At 41.1% G+C, this 24,094-nt stretch overlaps 1 protein-coding gene across 24 annotated transcripts in view; it reads right to left on the bottom strand.

The window, feature by feature from the left end:
• CADPS2 (calcium dependent secretion activator 2) overlaps positions 1 to 23,449 on the bottom strand; it is a 298,626-nt gene extending 275,177 nt beyond the window's left edge. For 23 of the 24 annotated variants that reach the window (XM_030479889.1, XM_030479892.1, XM_030479902.1 and 20 more), the window contains exon 1: positions 23,051 to 23,442. In XM_030479889.1, the coding sequence (XP_030335749.1) occupies positions 23,051 to 23,374 (324 nt within the window). In that variant the 5' untranslated portion in view covers positions 23,375 to 23,442. Of the gene's footprint in view, positions 1 to 23,050 lie in introns of all 24 variants that reach the window. The other variant, XM_030479911.2, reaches the window with a different exon arrangement.
• Between the last annotated feature and the right edge of the window lie 645 nt (positions 23,450 to 24,094).

Genomic DNA, 24,094 nt, shown 5'->3' with positions numbered 1-24,094 from the left:
ACATTAAAAAACACAACTGCTCTTTTCTTCAAATACAACAGAACAAGTTACAGAAGGTATAAGAGCTATAGGGAAAAAAACCTAACTGGGATAGATAATTTATCAACACTCAACACAAGACAATCTACAAAACATAATCATACTTCTTAATCAAATAAACATACTTATTCTATTTTATTATATCTATTATAGGAAAGGGTCTGTGTCCAACTGACAGAACTCGTCATGGGAAATTCTTCTCTAGACCTATGTATTTTTAGTTTGTGTTTTTAATCCCCATAAGAGTAGTCAAACCCCTGAACAGAGACGTCACAGTCTTCATCCTTGGAGGTGTTCAACATAGCTAAGCGAGCACAGAGCAAATCTCCTCAGTCTACAGCAGATGCCTTAAAAACGGCCCAAACGAGTGGGTGACCTAATGAACTGACACACAGTAGCCTCCGCTGACCAGATCGCCACGATCTAAATGGGAGTCCAGACAAATTCACAGATCTGAATCTGTCCCCTTCCCAAGCTTTTCTTCTTGCATGAGCAAAACAATCTCTCCAGTTAAATAAAACCACTAAAACTAGCTAACTCATTTCTGAATCACTGGTTAAATCCATGACAATATCTGCTACTTCAACATTACACCACTTGAGAAGTAATACAGCCTCTTCATGTACCAAGTGAGAGAAATAACCCTACTGTATGAACAATTCTGTAATTTACAATAATTTGGTATAGTCCATTATTTTATTTCTAAAACATATGAAAGGTAGTTGCAGTGTAGGAACATTCATAACATGAAGGACATAAATATTGTACAGTCATTAAAAAGGCTAACACAAAACTTTACATCTTTCAGTTTCCACCTTGATGCACATCACAGGTTACAAGATACTCTGAAAGTGGAGCATTTTACTCCCCAAAAATACCAGATGTTTCTGGCATCATAACAACACAGCAGCATTGTCACAACACCCATGATAATCTACAACTTGTAGAAAATCCACACTTGAGAGGAGTAACACTTAAGGATCAATGCCTCTCTTTGTTTACAAAACATATGCTGTGCAAGCCAAAAATTGGAGGTTTTCATAACAGTATTTTATTATTTCAGCATAAACAGTATCAAACAGTGGGAAAATAAGAAACCAAGATTCTGTGATCCTTCAGTAAATATCATCTCATCTTTCGACATGGGAATTTTTCCCCAGTATTTGATCTCCATTCCTGCTGCCCTGCAGAGCTATGGAAACAACGTATATTCAGCCTAAATTCCTAACCTCTAACAACCAGATGTAGGACTTTCAGGCATATTCAGCCACATCATATTGCTCCTATGAACAATTGCTACAAAATAATCTTAAAAAAAAAAAAATATATAATAATTTACCATGTTGCTTATATACAATGAAGTCCCAGAGTCACATATTTAAGAATAAATTCACACTCTCCATAAGGCACCTGGTTCGAAGCCAAGAATTTGTCTCCTCCACGCAGAAATCTTGTATAAACATATGAACAGTACATTACTGTTCTTTCAAGATGGACACACCTAGCAGCCTGTCCTTTTCTGACAGGAGTCAGAAAGAATACCCTTTTCTGGACACGATACTGAAAGAAATACCATACTGTCATACACAGAATTTTCAGTGCAGTAGTTCCCATTTATAGGAGTATGACCTCACTAAAGCAATGCCAAATTCCTTTCATTACTTCCAGATTATCCCACTGCTCTTACATCACAGGCCAATTAGTGCTTGCTGAGATGTATATTAGCTAAACAGGCATTTTAAAGTCAAATAATGACAGATTTGCCTCAGACAAGTATTGTTTGATACCAGTGTTTAAATCATCCAAGTCTTTCAGATGCTTGACCCTTCTCTAGTATTGAATTTTATCTTTAAAGTCATAAACAGCAGGCTACCACCCACCAACAGTTTCGTAATTCCTATTAATTTGACTAAATTAGTATCTTCAAAGCACAAGAGCAAAAAAATATGGACAGTTTGAAGTGGGTTTTTTTATTCATGTCTGACCTTCAAAGGCACCATTGTCAAAACAGGTAAAATCAATTAAATTAATTAAAAAAAAAAAAAAAAAAACACACCAAAAAAACCCCATAAGTTACTAGGAAACACAGTAGTACCCAAACCAAAAGTATACTGAGTTCTGAGTAATTATGCCAAAAAACTATCTGACAATTTTCCTTCACTAACCCTCCTGCAGTTTTCTCCTATGCCAAACATTCAAGCAGCAGTGTCCATCACTTTCCAGTAAGGGAAAATCCAGATTGCCTCCCCCAGAACGAACTATTTGCCCTTTCATCTGCTTGTCCTTACATCATGTATTGACTCCTCTGCTAATACTCAGCCTGCTCCTCATTCAGTCGCCCCGAATGGGAGATGTGCAGAATCATTATGTATCTGCAGTCTGCAGGCACAGAACCACAGAAACATTAGGGTTGGAAGGGACCTTTGGAGATCATCCAGTCCAACCCCCCTGCCAAGGCAGGGCTACCTAGAGCAGGTTACACAGGAACATGTCCAGGCAGGTTTTGAATGTCTCCAGAGAGGGAGACTCCACAACCTCTCTGGGCAGTTCCAGTGCTCTGCCACCTTCAATGTAAAGAAGTTCTTCCTCATGTTGAGATGAAACTTCTTGTGTTTTAGTTTATGGCTATTGCTCCTCGTCCTGTCACTGGGCACCACTGAAGAGCCTGGCACCATCCTCCTGGCACTTGCCTTTGAGATATTGGTATGCATTTATGAGATTCCCTCTCAGCCTTCTCCAGACTAAACAGGCACAACTCTCACTGTCTCTCCTCATAAGAGAGATGCTCCAGCCCCTTAATCATCTAATCAATCTTTGTGGCCTTGGAGCTTTTCCCCAGCCACCTGCTAGAGTGGGATAGGAGAGCTGTAACTAACCTTCAAGTCTCAAGAGGGCTTTTTGCCTGCAAAGCAATCAAACTAGCAGTTTCACCAACTTTCTAGCAAAGAGTAGCCGAACATCTAGGCAAGCCTGAGGCACTTCCAACCTGTCCCCTTTCCTGACTACATCACTCCTCTCTTGCAATGACAGTTAAGAAAGTACATTCCATACATCTTCCTGAAAATAGAGACAACTAGTGTATCATCATCTTGCGCTTGCCTCCAAAACTTCTCATTCTGACTACTACTGGGGACCGTGCAGAAACTCACATTTCCAGCATTTTACAGTTTCTGCCTGTTTTCCTCTACATCTTATATTTAGCTCATAGGTGCCTTTTACAGAATCTCACAGTATTCCAGATTTGTTGATTTCCTTCAACCACAACACTTGAGGGTCAAAAGCATTTCCACCTTGTTTCAGACTAAGCCAGTTTAGCCCAGTACTCTGCCTGTGACAAAGGCCAGCACCACGTTCTCTAGAGGAAGATGCAAGATCCTCATGACAGACTGGAGGCAATTTGCCTTAAATGAAAATTTCATCCTGTAATAAACAGAGATAAGCTTAGACCTTCAGCCATAAAGTTGCAGGGCCTTAAAATATGTTTTGATAGTAACTCAAAATGAGGATAGACTTGTCCAGAATATTGAAGTTTTAAGTTTAGAAAAAAGATAAATTCCTTCCTCACGCTGAGCAACAGGCAGGATCCTCCCAGCACCCACTGCAGGGTAAGCAGAGGGCTTTTGTCCAAATAATGTGTTTCACACTGAGATGCATCACTGAGGACAAACTTCACACCTAAAAAGCCTTCAAAATATACCAACCAAAGGAACAGAGCTTGGAAAGTGTCTGTCATATCAATCCTGCTGCAAAAATATTAATGAATAAATGAAAACACCATACGAGTGACCAGAGACAATTTTTTTCAACTCTTGTAGGATTTGTTTAGTTTGTGGGGTTTTTTTGGTTTTGTTTTAAAGAGAAGTTACCCAAAGTTTTAGTCACTAACTACTCCCCAATGACAGCAAGCACAACTGAAAAGACTTCTCTCCTGAAAATGAGTTATCAAAATTACAAGATTCAGATAACATTATCTCAATTACTTCACTGAAAATCAGGAGTGAGGATGGGAGTTGCGCTGCTGAAAAGCATATCATAAAATATCAGCAGCAACAGCTGTATCCCGTAATCTGAGTTTCAAGACAGCTGTTGCAAAGAAGACAGGGACTCACAAATTTTTACCAGAAATGCTCCCCACTTCCATCAGGAGCTCTTTAAAATACCACTTCCAGGAAGAAGCAAACCAATGAAATAAAGGGAAATCTCTGTCTAAAAACAAACCCAGAAATGTAGATGCAGCAATGAAAAACTATCAAGCTTTGAGTATCATAATAGCCCATACTCTTACTTACATAGTTTAACACAATGGCTGGCTCCGTAGCCATACCATGTTATGTTCCTCTGGACAACTAAAAGGAGCTGACATTTTAAGTCTGCACACTGAAAAGGACAGGAACCCAAGGGGAAGGAGACATGACACTATTTAACCATTTTTCAGATCTGTTTAGATTACGAAAAAGCATACAATTATACCATAGTTTTAATTCTGCACCAGTTACGATTTAATTACTTGATTTCTGCTTAAAGGAAATGGCCAAGAAAATTTTCTCATTCTGCCAGATGCTTGCCAGATGCCAGATGCTGGCAAACCTATTCAAGAATGAGGTATTTAAATTAAAATATTAAACTTTACCAGGCTTTTTTGTTTTCCCTACTGCCCTATCATTGCACAGTGGTATGATTTTTCTCAAAGTCCACCACTTAAAAAGCTTAAGGAAGAATCCCAAAAATGTTTATTTCAAAGTGTCACATAATGTCATTATTAGCATTTTATTTCAAATTGTGACTTATGGATATTCATTCTGAAAAGCTATAAAATAAAAGGAGTAGGAAGCATGCAGTGAGAGACAAGGGCAATAATGAAAACGAGAATGGAAATCAATAAAGAGAAAAAGAACTAAAGCAATGGGACCTGGACCATATCACAGACCATAATTCACTGGTGACTAACTTAGACTGAATGCTAACGACTGAATGCTGGCAGGAACGCATTTGATCAAAACCTACCTGACACAGCGCAAAGCTCAAAAGGCAAGTCAGGCAGGTCTCTCTGAAGCTACTGTAATTACAGCTCAGCAGTGTGACCACGTTTTGTTCCCTTCTTAAAAAGAAAAAAGGGGAAAAAAAGGGAAAAAGAAAAGAAGAAAAGAGTCTTTTACTCTGTGACTGTGTAGTTACGACTTCACAATATATTCACAGAGCATCTACCTGTGCAAAATCCCACTGAAACAAAAGAAGTTGACTTGCTCATGTTCCCCAAAGGCCAGGATCTGAGCAGGGCATTGCAGGCATGTGAATGGGAAGAGGTTAAGTCATTCCAGGACAGCACACATATTTAATACCACGAAGGCAGATGAGATAACATCAGATGTTTGAAGGAAACAGTGAAAGGAAGTCAGCTGAAAGCCTCCCAGCCTTCCCCACCGACAGCAATTGCACTCAAAGACAAGCTTAACACACATGGGCCAACAGGTGAATTACTGGAGTAGAACTAAAGCTGTAAAATCCAAACCCAAGGGAGAATAAAGACACTTTCAAACACGGACCACTACAGGTCTGCATTTATAAAGCAATCCCTCCAGGTGATGGGGAGGGCTACCAGGGAGCCTGAGGAAAGAGACTGGCATCTCACCTTGGCACCAGGTGAGTTGGTGCTCACCAGCAGTCAGATGGTTTGTATTCACCAGCAGGAATACAAAGGTCCAGGCAGCAAGGACAAAATCCCCTGTTGGTAGGTTAATATGCTTCACTACCCAGTGAACATGCCCTGTCCACCTCCAGTCTATGGCCAAGAAAAAACAACCAACAGCCCTCCCTCTCACTTGTGTGAGTGAGTGACAATGTCTTTCCTTCCATCATATTTAAACGCTGGGAGGAAGGCACAGCTTTCTCCTCCAAACAGCTTCAGGACCCATTTTAATCCAGTAAGAACTCACTGATTGGCTGCAGTTTATGTACAGGGTTTATTTTTCATTCCTCAGTTCTTTCGTTTAGGTTCGCATGGAAGGAAAAACACTACCTTACCTTGAAATAAACTCACTGCTAAATTCTTTGCAGGTGGTTTTAAAACAATTTTAGGAGATAGCTGTAGCTTTCTGCTTATGAATGAGTGGTAAGCTGTAGGAAGAAAACACAGTGTCTCCACGTGTCTTTTTAAACCTCTGATGAGTTAACTCGAGTGAGGTACCCAGCCAACCCATCAGTACCTGAGGTGACACCAAAGGCTTACTCAAACTAGTAGGAGTGGAAAACCTGTATTTTTTCCCTCCCCAAAACACTGCATCATCTAGAGGTTGGGATTTGGTTTGTTGGGGTTTTTATATAATACCCACTTGCTTTAAAGGGAATTTTTCTAACAATAACAATTCAGTTTTGGAAAAAATAAATTGGACTAGCCCAGTCACATACAATTATCAAGTACCCTTCCCTTTCAGATCACCAGGAGTGGCTGAGCGACCGACCTTTAGATGCTCACACAGGCCTTTCTTGTTTAAGTCAGGAGTAAATTCTTACCTTTTATCCTGCAAAAGCTGCTTAAGAAGATTTCAGCACACACTGTTCTGGTAACTTATGTGTCTAACCAAAAGCAACAGAACAGGATTCTTGATCTCCATCTCTCCCACTTTCATGGAAAAAGAGAAAAAATGGCACGGTGATTAGGAACATGCCAGAGGAACAGAGCTGACACTCTTGCACAGCTACTACAGGGTGAAGTGGGGGGAGGAGGGCTGCTATTCTGGAGATGCAATTTCCTTTTTAAACTTCAGATAAAAATCAACTTCCAATATTTCTATTATTTGCAAAGTGACAGTAGAGGACCAACACTTACCTATACATCATGTTTTGCACAGAGGGCGTAACAATGAAGGACCGAAGCATACAGAAATCAGAGCTTCCAGAGGGAGGGATTGAGCTTATTCCTTCCTCCAGCTCTCAGTTCTGCGCTTTTTTACCAAGAGTTAATCTGACAGGATGCCTATTTTTCCCTTTCTAAAGCTTTTTTTCCTTTTGGTGCAAAGGACCAGAGCATGCCATCCTGAACCAAAAGAAAAGACACACATATTGTTCCGTAAAATCCAGTATAGTTGAGGAGTGCGAGAAGTGGAAAAGAGTTGTGGTGAAAGAGATTTGCTTAACTTTGTGCATGTAAACCTCATAGGAACAAGAAGCAGAGTTTCAAAGCAATTCACTCAGTCCATAGCACAAGCACCGAGCGCTGTTCTCAAGAAGCAGAGAAATAATGACTGACCTTCTGAATAATTCTCGATATGTTCTTTGTACCAGCTTTTCTAAAAATTGTAATTACTTAGAAGTGTTGAGTAGGAGTAAGGCAGACAGGCCAAGGCTCCTTGCAACTTTCCAATACTGGGAGACACCTAAGTGATAGCACTACAGGCAGGATAAAAGATGAGGTAGACCCAGAACTCATTCATTGCTGTGGTCTATTCAACCACAAAATTGTGGTGTCAAAAGAAGTTAGGAAGGAAGCATGAATCCATGTCTTCTGTCACACAGAAAAACAATGTATATACATGTCACTGGGTTTGAAAACAAAAACACTGGCTCAAGTATGCTACATAATATTTTAGAGGGGAGAATTAACTCCAAAATGCTATGGCATAACTGCCCTGTTACACATGTTGTCTGCTACTAGCATTCAAGTCATATGCAAGACTACAGTAAAAATTCACAAGTCTACATGCATTCTGTAGAGAAATCAGTATGTCCTGACTGTTTAACCTCTTGTGGTCAATGAAAAGCCTTATCTAACAGATGTTTGTTAAACTCTGCTCTACAGCATGCCAAATGTGGCCAGGGCAGAATGCCAGAAACAGCCTTTTTAGAAGCTTATTAGACAACCTGGAACTCAGGAGTTTGAAAGCAGTTGGGCTAAAAACGAATTAAAATGAAGGCACACAGCAATGCTGCAACTGAATGCATACGAATTGTGCCACTGAACGGTCTTTGTTCTTTATCACTGCAGCACTTAATTATTTTGAGAGCTTGCTGATATGCATGGTTATTGAACGTGAATCTGGTCTCAGCAGTTTGTATTTTGTCAGAAAGATCTTTTTAGCCTGGAAACTGAGAAGTGGTGATTTATTCTCTACATCAAGGAATTAAGAGGAGTTAGTCAATTCAGTCATCTAGGCTGAAGAGTTGAGAGACCTGAATGAGGTGATGTGGAAATTCTTTAGGAGAAGAATCTGGAGGTTGTCCAGCATTGCCCAAAGAAACCTCCTTTCTAAAGGAGGGCAGCAGGTCTCTATATTCAGAGGAGCATAGACTCCTCAGGAGAAGGATGTAAAAATAAGGTTGGAATCAGGATAATGGGGCAACATCTGACCCAGAACAGGAAGGATTAGTCATACACAGTCACAGATATGCCAGAATTATTTAAAAGATGATAAAATCAAGAAATACACTTGCTTTTAATTCTTGCTTGGACTAGAAGAATGCTGTAGATCTTATCAAGACAACAGTTAAGCAGCTGAGATACTGCCACAAAGTGTGGGGGAAAAATCCATTAAAACGTGATGGAAAGCGTTAAAGGAGGAAAAGCAGACCTCTGGAAAGGTAGCTGCAAAGTTACGGAGGGCTGCTCCTGCAAATTAAACATAAATGCAGTATTTCCACACTTGATATGACAGAGAGAACAGGAACACGCCATTGTAATCTTCTGATTTTGAAGACTGATATTGAAACTCAAGGCTAGGATGCATTAGCACACAGGGTGGATAAGAAAACCACACCAGCAAACACATCCAGCGTGGGAGCCGCAGTAACAGAAACAGGGTGAAATTGCCACACTTCAGGCCAGAACCCTCGAGAACTTGTGCAAGATTTCTATTCTCTGTGGCTGCTCTGAGCTGAAGGCTCAGATGTGCTGCCTCAGCGCACTCCAGGCACTGTGCTAACGTGAAAGGCGACATGAGAAGGAGGGTGCTTTAATTCCAGCTGCAAAACCTACAAAGAAAGGTCGTTAGGATAATCAGAGGAGAGACTACTGGCTGAGGCATGGTTCAGAGCTTGGGTTGTTTCATATAGCAAAATGAGACACTATCGTCTGTTGAATTCTTCAGGAAGGAAAAGCTGTTATTTTAACTGAAGGGCAGAGCTGACAGAACAGCAACTGGGTATAAAACAAACTGCAAATGCAAAGTCTCACAACTATTAGAGTAATGAAAAACAATGGGGATACCCACTAACCTAAGTTTTACCTGCTTATACAAGAGACAACAGGTCCCCTCTTTGGAAATGAGACTGTTTCAACCCAGGAGGTCCCTTCTCACCTGGTGTAACACTATGACACACAGTAACTTGTTTGTGTGTTGAATACATTCATCAGCTTTTCAATAATTTTGCAAGATAAGCTTTGCATCCCATCACAAAGCAGAAATTTCATTCAGCCATGATACATGCCAGGATGCTTATTAGGTGTATCCGAGACACAGTAGCTTTGTTAGCTCAGCTTACTACACATCCTGTCAAAAGCAAAGCACAAGGTATCACTAAAGGCACAAACTCATGAGCAGAGCTGTTTGGCAGTATCGGTGCTATTCCCTGGTAACTATTTTGTGATTCAGAAAGATAAAATAACTGTTTTAACACAAAAACTATTGAGGGGAAACCTACGGATATCCTATTTGTGCCACCTTTCAGAAAAAAAGCCCTTGTTTTGGGTTACTAAGCTGTACGCACACAACTTGCAAACACACACATCAAACTCCTTAGAAGCTACCACATCAAAAACTGCGTCCCTAACTCAGCCTGTCACAAAACATCCAGAAGTTTATAACTCCTTGTTAAAAATAAAATAAATAATTCTCCTGCATTAAATGCCATCCCCTCTTTTAAAGCTGTATTAGTTTAGTCCGTTCTCATCCTTCTCACTCTTCTGCACTGATTGCACAAATTTATTTACTTGCTATCGAAAAAAACCCAAATTATTTCAATGTTTTATTGGGCTTAAAATTATTAGCCTTAAAATTAGCAAGCAACCTACAAGCATTTTGATAATATTTTATATTTTGATAGTACCCTAAGAAGTTCTATTGGGTTTTTACTTATTCATATGAATGACTACAGTGAATATATATTACCTGACACCTGTCTTAAACATTAAATGCATAAACCATCCAAGGATGGGTTCACTCCATTGACAAAACAATCTGTTTCTCACTCTGAATCCTTCACCCTTTTTGAAAGGAAAGGTTAGAGGCTACTTATCTTCTTTGGATGTTACTGTGCAAACCTGTCCATTTTCCAGGCTCTCCAGCATTATAGATTGAAATGGATTTGCATCACTGACCCCCTCTATTGCTCAGAGCTTCAACATCTCACACCTCTTTACTCAGTCTCTCAGTCTATATATCACTCCAGCTACTATAATCAGTATGCATTACTCCATTTATTTTATCAGCACTAAGGCAGTGTGATTCTGATCACTGATATGAAGAAAAACTTCTTTTCCCCTTATGACAGCTGTGCTAGTTGCTCTGTATACTCATTCTGACTCTCAAGTCAGAATGAGAAAAAGGTAACAGCTATAGGCACAGCTGTGCAGTGCAGGGGGGTAGGTTTTTTTCCTTTTTATTTCTTTTTAACCACGCAATCAGGACAGCCACTCTCCTGTTGGAACTAATTCTTTTTTCCAGTGTAGGCAAAAAAAAAAAAAAAAACCAACAAATTGAATGAAATTAGGAAAATAAATTATCCCTCGCACTGAGAACACATATGCTATGTTTCAATCCAGAGCAAGTTTCTGCAACCAAGGTATCAATCCATCCTAGAATACAAAACCACATCAGATATTTAAGTCTTATGCCTGTAAAACTTAAAAAGCAGAAACAGAAAAGTAGAAATTCAGTGTACTGATTTCAGCAGGACACACTCTAAGCTAGCTCTAAGGAATCAGATCAACTCTGAAAGTTCAATATTAATAAAAAAATAAAACATCTACTGTTAATAGAAGCCATAGGATAATCTTTGCTTCCTTATCACATGGTTTAGGTGTTTCATTTTACAAGAAGTTGCTACCACACTAAGCCAAGGCAGAAATACAGATCTGCAGGGTTTGGGGTGTTAGTTTGGTTTGGGGGGCAGGGGAGGAGAGAGTGGGTATTGGTTGTTTTTAAAGAAAATAAATGGCAATTTACAATTTTTACAACAAACAGAAAGAGATGTTTTTTAAAAAGTAGCACTATTAGGTAACTTGTATTCCGTATTTTACGCTCAATGTGTAATCTCTTTAAGACAGATTAGATCATAACATGCTGTGGAGCACTCATTCTACTCCCCTGATATCAGTATCCATAGCTTTTTTCCCATGTCTCTCTCATACATACACACACACTCTCCCCCCCTCCTATTATATATATATATATTTTTTTTTTCTTTTTTTTTTTTTTTTTTTTTTTTTTTTTAACACCCCATAGGGTATTTAGCAGAACCACAGCATGCAGGGAAGTGGGGATGTGCCCCCAGCAGCAGGACCCCCTGCCTCAGTAGCACAGCGTGGTCTCACTTCAAGCACACACGAGCTGATTGTTTCCCCTCTTCCAGCACATGAACACATTCAGAGTTACAACACACAGCCTTATGGAAATAAAGAGATACTGGGCAATTTAGTACAACACACAACCTTATGGGACCAACGAGATACTGATCAATTTATTGACGCCCAGAGCAACTAAAAGACACCATGGAGGATACAGATATTTCAGTTCTGTGTCTGCTCCATCTGTGAACATGAATCCTGCATAAAGGGGGACTCACTGCAACGATCACAGACCGATCAGCAAGAATTAAATGTAATGCCTGTCTGGAGGGACATCACACAGCAGCGGGTTGGTTTCACAGCTTAATCATGTAAAGGCACCCAAGTCCCTCTCGGCTGCTGCCATGTGCACCCCAGCACATCCAGCAGATGCCTAGAAGTACCACAGGAAATTACAATGCTTCCAAGCATTTATGACTATTTATTCCTAATCTAACTTTCTATAAACAAGTCAAAGTAATTGAGGACCAGGGCTATTTAAAACATTTCGAGTTGATAAATGAAGGAGTGTGCACTTAGGCAGGAACACTCAAACAGGTGCCAGGATAAAACTTAACCCTAATTAGCCCCTTTGAAGAACTGCTTAGGATAAACAAAAAAATAAATCATTCATCAGGCTAGATGGTGGTTGGGTTTGGTTTTTGGTTTTGGGTTGGGGTTTTTTTCTGAGGAAGACAAACCTTTAAACTTTCCATTTTTGTTCTGTCAGCTGTAATTTTCAGATTGCTGTTTTTTCAAGAACGTGAAAAAGAGAAATCACAGTCCATTTGGTAGTCTGTACACTTGACAACCATCACTTGCCACACATCCACATGTTACCAATCAACACAGAGAGCTACCCAAAGACTGTCTCCAAGCATTAAAGACCTCACTCAACTGTATGAGCAGCAGACTATTGCAATGCCAACTATTTAAAAAAATACAGCATGCCAGCATATTTCACAAGCAGGTTCTATTGAAGTCATACATTTAAAACAAAACCAAAACAAAACTGAAGAGAGCATTTGATATTAAAATGAAAATACTATTCCTATTCTACCTGCATTCTGCCCCCATTAATTCCTATCTCAGCACTAGAAGGTATAAGCACAGAAACCTTTTGCAAATCAGTTCAGGTCTGTCTGCAGGATTAGATTCAGTAGATGGCTCAGGGTGTCACAGTATTTTCCAAGGGCGCTTTATTTGCTGTCTGAAGATACTCTTGAAAATGATTTCTCGGTCATTAATTATGCATTCTATTTCTCATAACCAGTTATTTTAATTAGTATCCCAGCCAGCTTTGCTGAGGATCCCACACTTTTAGTAATTAGGGGCAGCATATTGCCCCTAATTAACTTCAGACATAGCAAGACTGTTGCTTTGCTACTTCAGCTGTTTTTATGTTTGCACTGCATATTCTGTCCTGCTTTACTGGTTCAGAAAGGAGACTGCCCTGTTGTGCTGTTTATCTCATTTAGGTTCCATCTCTCTTGACTCTGTGTTAGTTGCTGTATTTTAAATCTCTCTGACTCTCTCTGAAGTCTTGTCTACACCGGAGCAGTGTGACACCAGAAAAGTGCATCTGTACAGTGAAACAGTTCATGCTGAGGACCTAACACCCACCTTAAGTACATTTCAGGAGGCTCTGCCTCAGTCTGGTGGCATGGACTTAACGTGTTCCCAGAATGAAACTTCTGGTTTCCCTTTGCTCACACACATATTCGTGCAGTCCAAGACAGAACTCTTCAAGTGGGACAAGGAAGATGACTTCAAAGCACACTCCTAATCCAAGTTAAAATGGTGATGCAGGTGATGACATTGTCACTGATTAACTACGTTGCCTTTGGGGATGGTTTTACTTTTAAGAAGTGTCTCAATTATCTCTGCAGATCATGCTTCTGCAGCTACTGGACAGTAGCCAAGGCAACTGCACATCAGCCCAACACCATCAGGCATGGATTAGCAAAATAGGGCAGTGAGGTTTAGACGTAGTTTCTACAATACAGGAAGAACTCTGCCAACCTGTACAGTCTCCTTCCCTTGTGTGCTGCTCTGCTTACGTTCACCTGTAACAGATAAAACTTGTAATGCAACAGGAGGGTAACGTATGGAAGCTTTAACCAGTTTACTCATTTTACCACATCTCTGTGATCTCTGGAAAGCCACATTCCAGACTGAGTGCTGACTAACAACTGTAGTTAGCAAATTAATGTGCTAGTAATCTATTTGAGTCTAAATACCCAGAACGCATAAAACATGAACAATTTTGTTGCCATCTTAAATAAGTAATACCTCTCATTCTTACATGACTCTTTCAATCTACAGACAACAAGCTGTATTAAAGTAGCAGAAAGACTGTTGTAATCCAGTTGCTTCAATGCAACTTTGAGGAACAGCCAAGCAAAGACACCAATAATACCCAGCCCTGTACCTCTGTCCTTCATTGCAGTTTACAAGATAGAGAGTCTTAAATTGCCCACTGCAGCCTTGTGGGATGCCAGGGCAAAGAGGGAGCGAATGAATCTTCATATCACTGTAACAGCGGTCCTGTAAAATACTACTCATCCTACAGACAGGGTGTCCAAGTGAAAGCTGCACGCAAAAATACTCACATACTCTGATACTAGTAGGAGACTGGTCTGCAGATTCAGCAGACCACCTTTAGATTACATGATTAAAAATTACATTATTAATTTATTTCCTTTTCAGCAACACATGAGCAAAATATATCTATATATCCCCAGGCTGCCAGATCTCAATTCTCATATTACCTTTATGGGATATTTAATTTTTTATATTCCAAGCAGTAAAACAGAAGGCTTATATACACAAAACATAGCTAGTAATTTTCTAACATTTATTATCACATTAAAAGGCCTGGAAACATTAAGTAAGAGTACCTAAAAACTTGGATGGCAGAGAAAGACAATGTTGAAAGTTGGCCTTGAAAATCCCAATTGATGTTTTTAAAGTAACTGAATTTGGGAGACAAAGCAGGCTGAAAAGAACCCAAAACCATATAAGTGAGATCAGTAGAATCTGTATCACAGAATATTTAAGCTAAAATGTTTTTAATTGCTTCATAACCACATACCAGTATTATCAGAACCTCCACCACTTGTACCATATATGTGGTTACGAGAATCATATAGCATCTGGTGTTAAGTCATCACAAGCTGGATCTAGGTGTCCATTCAGGCAAATACTCCAACTCTGCAAGTTGAAGATTACTAGAAAAAAATATTTCTAATGGAGTTTGTTAAATTCTATCTCCAAATAACACTGGTATTTGTTGCTCTTTAATCCCCACTAGTAAGAGACTGAAAAATCTCTGCCTTTTAATGACAGTGTAGGAAGGAAGAAAGAGTCAGAGGGGAACTGATTGCTAAGATGATTTAGTATCAGCTCCACACCAAAAACACTTCTTTATTTACTTTCTTTGCTTATGCTCCATCCATAAGGAGATCAAAATAATAAAAAGGTCAATGTTAATATTTTAACACTAATGCATATTTGATGTATTAAACAGTTGGAATGGTGAAACATTCGTAGAACTCTTCTGAATGAGAAACAGGCACCAGTACCTTGCTACAAGACCTCAGCATACATAATTTAGAAATAAATGAAGGAATGTATGAGCAATAGGCAGGAACTGGGGATGCTCCCTAGCAAAAGCCAGCAAGATAAATGTTTGGCACAGATTGCCTGGAGGTGGATTTTTTCTTTTTCTCTCTCTCTTCTTTTCCTTTTTTTTTTTTTTTTTTTTTTTTTAAAGAAAACTCATGAATTCACCGTAAGAAAAATCTAAACATAGAAAAAACTGCAACCTTCTGCAGAAAAAAATCTGAGACCATGAAAACACTGTTTTCCCCAATGCACTGAATCTTAACCACTCTGATTTCCATGGACTCCAACTTCTGAGCACCAAGATTCTCACCAACTCTTTGCCCTTGTTATTCTGTATTAGACTGGCATGGATACTGAGACTCTTCACTTTTTTCCAGCTTAATCTTTATCTCTTTTTCCTAGCCCAGTATCTTTCCTGAAAACTCTTATCCCCAAGACATTCCTCCTTCATTTCTGTTTCACACTGAAAAGCATAACTCTCATGACCAGCAGATTTCTCTGTTACAAATTCATTCCACTTAACTTGTCCTTGCTGAACAGCTCCTCTACTCCAAAATTAATTCAGTTCCACATACTTTCCCAGTACTTTCAACTCAGTCCATAAAACTCTCCATCACCAATTGCCATTTCTCCTCTAATCTTTGTAGATGTACATCATCTCTTTGGAGATCTCATTTATACACTATCCTGAGCTTTGTCCTTTCTTCCACATCCTTGTCTGTGGCCCAAGAAAGTCTACTCAAAGTACTATCCCAGGGATTTTTTTCGTGTGTGTCTATACTATCACTCAGAGTACCCCTTTGGCACTTTCATTAAACAAAAGCTGTTGCCTCTATTTCCAAAACCCCACAGCCAAGCTAATTGAACATAAATGAATAATTAATGCATGAGAGAAAAATGGAAACAGAGATGGAGAACAATTCTTGCACAATCTTTTTCCTTTAATTTTTCTTCACCACGTAATGTAGTTAAAGAAGTACTCACTAGCTCTGTTCATTCTTCATGATGCTGTTAATTAATGCTTTTTCCCTTCTTGAGAGGAAAAACACTCAAGAACATTCTTAAACTTATGCATACAAGTAATCACGCTTGAAGAGAAGTATATGCTTTATCTCCTCACTGCAAAATAAATAAGAAATAAATTCTTTTGGGCAAGTACCATCAATTTCTAGAGAATTTTAAACAAAAAATGAGAAGCCTTCAACAGTTAAGGCTGTGAAAATAACCTTCAAAACACAAACCTAAGCCGATGCAGCCTGGTACCCACATGCAAACACTCTGTCTCTCCTGCTGCTCAGAGTTTCCCCCACACAGCAACAAACCGAAAACTGCCTTTTCACAGCTGCTATTCCAAAACCTGGGGGAATCAGCTGTACCGCGCGAGAACTGGGCTGCTTTCAATTCACTGCCAAAACTTCTAGGCGGAAGCGGGCATTAGAGATAAGCACTAGGCAAAGGGTGGAATTCAGCAAATGCTGTTCCTCTCCCTGCCTTCCCTCCTGAATGGCAACAGCTAGAAATCAAGGAGAATCCCAAGTACCAGACCTGTGCATGGCACAGCCACCAGCAGGCAGGCAATAGAAGTAAGTTGGAAAGAAATACAAGAGGCATCTTTGCAGCCACTGTGCCAAAAGAAACCAAACCAAACCAACCAAAACCTTATATGTAAAGAGACTTGAAGATTAAAAAGTTTAAAAACCTCAGACGCTGGCACCCAGTTCAGACAGAGTTACTATACTAACTGGGGATCAGTACAACTAAATACAGGACCAGAGTCAAGGCACAAAGACTAGCACCCCAACACATATCCCTCAGCCAGCTGAGGAGAGCCAAGCATTTTCGTAGAAGAACACGCATCACCCCAGCAAGTTCTGTCCCTCGGCTATTAGCTTTCCAGTTCTAGCAAGCATAGAAATAAAAGAGAAGCAGCAGGAAACAAAGATGTGTTCAGCTAGCAAAGTAGGAGACATCTACACACAAAAAAGAAACAAGGATAACAGGAAAGTAGAACACAAATACAGAGGTACATTAAAACAGGAAAACAACATACACCAAAAGCAACTTCAGGACAATATTCACCAATATTAAAAAGAAATGGTACACAGCCAGAAAGAACAAATCTAATAAGAAGCATACTGTTCAAACACACAAATTATAATGTGAGAATAACAACTGCCTGCAAAGGGTGAGAAATGCAAGGGAGGCCAGCCAGGCAATTCCCCCATACTGTTGCAGCAGTGATGGTGACAGTCAACTGATCCTTCAAACTCTCTTTCTGTCATCTCCCCTATAGAAAAAACTAATAAGTAGTATTCCTCAAGCACTTTAAATAGGATATTTGCCAATGGAGTTAACGTACTCATCATACTTCATGGATGACAGAAACAAACACTAGGTGACTAATTCAGAAAAAAAAAAGTCCCCACAAATAATAATTTAAAAAAATAACCAGATTTCAAAGACAAGTATGGGTAAAATAGACAGGGAAAACACAACAAGCAAGCAAAAGAAGAGACTGATCAATTTCTCAGCATAGTAAACTAGGTTTGCAGGCTGTCCCTTCATGTCCACTTCATTACACAGCGGTTTATCAAAGCCTCCTTTTCCCAGCACTGGCTGTTAGCCAAGCCATGCTGATCAATGCTGAGCTGGGGGGGCAGCAGAAGAATTTAAGATTAAAAGAGAACTCTAATGGATTGTGATTTCTGAAGCAGTGCTGGAGAGAAGCAGAAGGCTCTGGTCTCATCACCCTTCAGAGTTTCTTCAGCCATGGTTGACTCAATTGCCCGTCATAAGCAACTTTCCTAGTGCAGGCAAGAATGACCTCTTCCCCAAAGCACAAGTTCTGACTGAGGTAATAAGATCTATTTTCAAATAATCTTGTCTCAACATGTATAAAGCTGCGTTGGCCACCATGTTAACAGGTTTTGACAGGATTTGCCAAAATACTCTATACTTACTTGACTGAAAACAAACTACATGCAGCTTTGAGCATCATGACAAAGTGTTATCAAGGTGCTTCAATGAGGAAAAACAAAGAGGCAAATAAACTTGTTTTAAAATTACTTTCTGAAGCAGTTCACAAAAAAGAAAAAGAAAAGAAATTTGTAAAGGAAACACTAAAGGTAGGAATGGAAAATGTGTTCCTAGAAAGCTCTTCAGCAGCATTTTCACCAGATGTTTTATAGCTAAGCTTTTCCTCTGAAACGTTTCTGGAGTTTCTGGCAATGGCTTTGGACGTACTCTCCTTGCTACCTTAGCAGTGGGGAAAGCAGCATCTTATGAAGGAGTCTCAGAAGCTAAAAGACATTTTTTCTTTCCCAAAACAAGCTCAGCCAATAAAAAGTAAATACACATTCCCAGCTCAAAAGCAAGGATAAATGAGGTTTGGGGCAGAAGAAATAAAGACATTGAGAAGAAAACTGAGATCATGAGAATGAAGTCTATCCCTGTAACCAACATTTTCCTGGTAAAGTTACTTAGTGGACATGTATCATTACAAACCTATCCTTTGGAGGTAAAGTCCAAGAAACAGGAAAGAACAAGCTCATGGAGTTCAGATGAAAATAAATTACTAATTATTACCACTCCTACTTTTGAGAATTAACTAGAAGTCACTGTTTTTTATCTACTCACAATTGAGAAGGTGGAAAGAAGAGATGGCGAAAAAACAGGCCATCATGTACTTAGGAAGTGAACTCATTTAGCCACGATTTCTAAACAGTTAGCGCAATTACTCAGTTCTGCTACTTACCACCTATGAAAGCAAGACCTGAATGATCAGCTTTGATACACTAAGTCTCATGTGCTATGAAATCTTGTTTAGCATAGGAGTGTTACTTCTCCCCCAGTCCTGGGTTTCTGTGTGACAACTTGATTACTAGAGTAAATTTTAGAATGTTCAGGAAGAAAAACACTGGAGAACCTTTTTTTTGTTAGTCAATTGTAGCATTTCACTGCCTCTTCCTTCTCTGGGAACTTCAACTCTGATTAATCGCCCAGATACAGAACCTGGAATTGGCACACACTCCCTGAGTAAAACCAAGTATGTACATACAAGCGTACAACTGATTAGCACAAACCACAGCTACCAGCGTCATCATCTAATCACTGACTCTGTGTACATTCACATACTTTCCCTTGATGGAAGACAGCTACACAGGGAATGCATTTCTTTTCACCACTTAAATCCCATTTTATGGACAAATTCAACCTGCTGGTTTGAGATTCAGTTTGGCTGAGGTAAGAGAGAAGAAGGAAGAGGAATGGGATTAGCTAACTTCTCTTTTGTTGGGCTAGAAAGGAAGAGGAGTGGAGAGGCAGAAGAAGACAGATATGAAATATGTTTCAGAGGACTCAAAGTGGAAACTACAAGAAAGTGACAAAGTCTCTTTAAACCACACACAGACAAATCTTGCTTGTTAAAAGCATGACAGGTAATGCATTGATGCATGAATATTGCTCTGAAAGTTTGGAAAATATATGAGCAAATGTCCATAAAAAACTATTGAAAATATGTTATGAAGTACATATTAGTTCTACTCTGTGGAACTCTACTCTTTGTCAGGACCTGCTACCTCACCTTGAAAAATCATGCCATGCTTCAATTCCACACGACAATATTAGCATATTCTTCCTCCTCCACCACAAACCTACCAGTAACCAAAGTAAGGAAGGGTGCAATATTAGGTCACCAACTAACTCTGAACAGTTAAAAAAAAAAAAAAAAAAAAAAAAAAGGAGTATTTTTACCACATATCCAGATTTTCAAAAGGAATTCAGCCAAATTATAGAATTATGTGTTTCAGCAAAGTCCGGGCTAAATTACATTGGATTTGGCATTAAAAACAAGTTAGCAGGGTTGATAGACTCTGGTGAATTATGATAGCTCTTTTTTTTCTTTTCTTTAAAGTTTGATGTCTTTTTTTTTTTTTTTTAATTAATTTTATCTATCACAGCAAAGCTGAGCTAATTTTACTTAGCAAGAAGAAAGGACAACAGTGGAGTGAAACATTGCCTGCATTTAAAATTCTTTATGTTAATTAGTATAACTCAGTCCATTAAGTATGATGGTTTCAAGATACCATATAGTACATTTTAATCTGATACTGAAGTAACAACATAAAGAAGCCAGCCATATTATAAACCATTTCCTTACTGATATTACAATGCAATTGAGGATATTTGATATATGAATTCCATCTCATTCTCTTACTAGATAATATGTTCCACATTAAAAAAAGCAGCAAACTGCATTCTGCAATATTTGCTCAGCAATATGCCAAATGAACTAGCAGAAAGAACAAATTACTTCTGCTCTCAAGCAGGGTGGATACTATTCTTAGGTCATCAGAAGGACTGCTGGTGCAAAAGCTTTATGAAGAATGCACAACCAGAGACAGTCAGACTGGGCTGGGAGCTGGAACCACAGAGCATCATAGGTTCAGGTCTGAAACCATACCTTGGATCATTATCTGATGATGATGGACAAGACATGCAGTAGTTAATGGCTCGAGTTAAGCAACACATGACAGGAATCTCAGTCCAGCTCGCAATGGACAGCCAGTCACATCAGAGAAGTCGAGGTGTGAAGCAAAAAAAGAGCAAGAGTGTAAGGGACAGTCCACATCTGTATCATACCTAGGCAGTCAGAAAAGTCATTCAGGAAATAAGACAGACTTTTACCCTATGGAACTTGAGTCCAGCTATCACACATCCAGAAGTGTCTTACTACAGGACACAGTGTAAGACAGGTGGTTGAACTCTCACTCCTGAGGCTGACATAGGGCCACCGTGCAGCGCAGAGTGCAAAAATCAGAGCGCAAAAGAGGGCGCTTTCACACAGCTCTCAGCAATCCGGAGCTACCAAAGCAGGTTTTCTGAACTGTCAAATCTCAGGACCAGTTCTGCCACCCTATATTCAGTAATTCACTGGGTAATATATCAAATTGTGAAGTAAAGAAGGATGTTTATGTGCATTTCATTACTTCTAGACAGAAGTGAAACAAACTCCTAGAAATAATTATTTTTTGTGTTAGGTCTTATTTAAACTAGTTCCTGATGAGTAAAAAAGGACAAATCATCCTTGTCCTGCAGCTAAATTCCTAAACATGGCAAAAATCTCTTTCTACACATAGCAGTTAAACCAAAAGTCAGAGTTCACTTAAAAACAGTAATTAGCAAGAGTAACAGTTAATTTTAGGTATCAAGTCAATTCTGTCAATCAGCCTGCTCATTGCTCGTATGTTAAATCCACAACTGTTGTATTTCTATATTTGCTGCACATCAGTAATCTCTTTTCATATATCTTATTAACAAAAGTAATTAATACTGCAGTTATTTTTAAAACACTTCCTGTACCTAGTGACCAAGATCAGTGAGAACTTCTAAAATGTTCAGTATCTGCTGCAGCTGATGGCCACAAGTTGTAACTTGGAAGCTGATTAGGAAAATTTCATCAAGAGGAGGGCAATGCACAGATGGGTGGTCAGATCTCACCTCTGGAGGCTTCTGAGCCTCCTGCTTGAGCCTAGACTGATGTCAACACTACATGAGGTCAGCTTTGGCTTTGTCCAGGGGGTACTACCACTGAGATGACCTCCAGACATCTCTTCAAAATGTCATTTCTATGATGACTCTGGTTTGGGGCGGGAAGTCCTGAGTGCGGTGGTAAAAATGCTTATTTTGCCAGATTTCCTTTGGCTTCCTGCTTACAAGATGTCTTCATATAGGCTTCACAGTTTAAGTACCTAACACTTAAAAACCAAAATGTTCTTCCAGAAATCATGTTATTTTTACCACCATGTTAACTTGTCAGGGAATGCACTAAGTATCTGTAACAGGCATAATTCAGCCACCCCGAAACATTCAGTACTGAATTTTACAAAGCCTTAGAGATATGGAAGTAATAAGATGATAAAAAGCCAAGTGGAATTGAATTCCTTTTTGTGTCCTTTCACTATCTGTCTGGAAAGTGATGTGGAAGGGGTTTTTTTAGTTTCTTCTCTGATTTGATTTGGGTTTGTTTTACAGAACTGAAAGTAAAACAACAACAAAAAAAACCAACCCAAAACCAAACAAAACAAAAACAAAACATCCCACTAAAACCAAACAGGTATGCAAGTTTTTAAAAGCAAACATTTCAAGAACTGAGCTTTTCAGTGTTTATCTGGAAACAGAGCACTTTCTCTCAAAACTTTAAGTATTCTATCTATTCAATCGCTGGGAAGTAACAGAGAATAAGCACCGTAACAGCATAAAGCCCTACCACAGACCTGCCAGTTCTCAAGAGCTTGTCTCTGGTGTACTAGATGGGGAGAATAATTCTGGTGAACCTTCACTAGAAGGCACTCTCAGCATGTTAACTGTTTCTTTCTACAGAGACCGCACTTAATAATTGATGAAAAAAACTAGTTTTCTTGTTCACCTCTGTATTAAGGCAGAATTGGCTGAAGGTGGGCACAGATGGTGAGAGCGCGACTTGCCGGAGGCACCTCCCGGAGGTTTAACTCCATCCAGCTCGCAGCGCCGAGCAGCAGAACATCTTTTCACCTGCAGACCGGCCCCGCCGCCCGCACTCCGCGCTCTCAGCTCCTCGGCACTGCGGCTCTCAGCGCGGCTCTAAAACTTAACAGACTTTACCCCGCTCGCTAAAGGGTTTCTCGGTGAACGGGGTGGCCCGGGGAAGCCGCGCTCACACCGAGCTCTGCAGCGCCCGCTATAACCCTGCCCCGCCGGGCCACAACGCCCGCCCCAACCTGTTGCGGGCCAGAGCGCGGCGGCGTTCCTGGGCGGCGGGCGCGGGACGGCCCGGTGGAGAGAGCGCAGGCGGCGGGGCTGGGGGCTCACCTTCTGTTGCCGGCGGGCCATGTCGGTGGGCTGCTTAGCGTTGAAGGGGTGCGCGATGCACCTCGCGATGAACACGTAGAGCTGCAGCCGGAGCCGCTTCTCCCGCTCCTCTCGCTGCAGGCGCTCCTGCTCTTCTCGGCCCTCGCTCAGCACCGAGGGGCTGGGGCTGGCCGCCCGCGCCGCGCCGGCCTCTCTGCCCCGCGCGTCCCGGGGCGGCGGCGGCAGCGAGCGCTGGGAGCTGCCACCCGCCGCCACCAGCACGTCCCGCCGCTCCTCTTCCAGCAGCTCATCGGACTCCTCCTCGCTTGAGGAAGGGTCCAACATCGCGCTAGCCGGGCGCAGAACGAGGCGGGGAGCGACGCGCACCTTCCCGGACACGTCGAGTTTATACACGGACTGTTTCCGACCGGCAGCGGCCGCGGGGCGGGAGCACCGGGGCGGGGAGGGAGGCGGGGTTTGAGAAGGGGGTCGAGCCTGGGTTGCCGTGGGAATTGCTCCGAGCGGCTCCCGGCGGAGGCGGGGCCGGGGCCGGTCTAACACCTCAGGCCGCCCTGGAGCGGGGCAGCAGCCCGCAGGTCCCGGTCCGGGAGGGACCATGCCGCACGTGCGCCTGCCTTGGCACGGCACGGCACGGCACGGCAAGGCAAAGCTCGGCTGCCCTGCTCCTTGCGACGAGAGCAGGTGCTAGCCCCGCTCAGCAGCTTTGCGCCGCTCGGGCCCTGCTGGTGCTGGTCCCGGCCGGCCCGGCTGCGCCCTTCCCCGGGCAGTGCGGGAGACGCGCCCGCCGCTCGCCGGCCGGCTCCGACGCCCGGGGGACGCCGTGCTGGGAAGGGAGAGCGGAGGGCTGTGCCCTCGGCTCGGGTTGGCTCCGCTTGGCAAGGCACGGCACGGCTCGCCGCTGACCCCCGGTTCGCTGGCATCCTCTGCTGTGTAGTGTGGGAGCAAAATGAGAGGCATCACGAATAGCCCTAGAAAAAGAAGCGGCCGAAGCCATGCCTTTCAGTGAGCTGATGCTGAAGCCTGTGTTACCCTGCAGAACACTTC

This window comes from Strigops habroptila, chromosome 3 (assembly GCF_004027225.2).
Source record: "Strigops habroptila isolate Jane chromosome 3, bStrHab1.2.pri, whole genome shotgun sequence".
In the NCBI taxonomy this organism is placed as follows: domain Eukaryota; kingdom Metazoa; phylum Chordata; class Aves; order Psittaciformes; family Psittacidae; genus Strigops; species Strigops habroptila.
The sequence above is the reverse complement of the archived record's forward strand: the minus strand, read 5'-3'. Positions and strand labels throughout refer to the sequence as shown.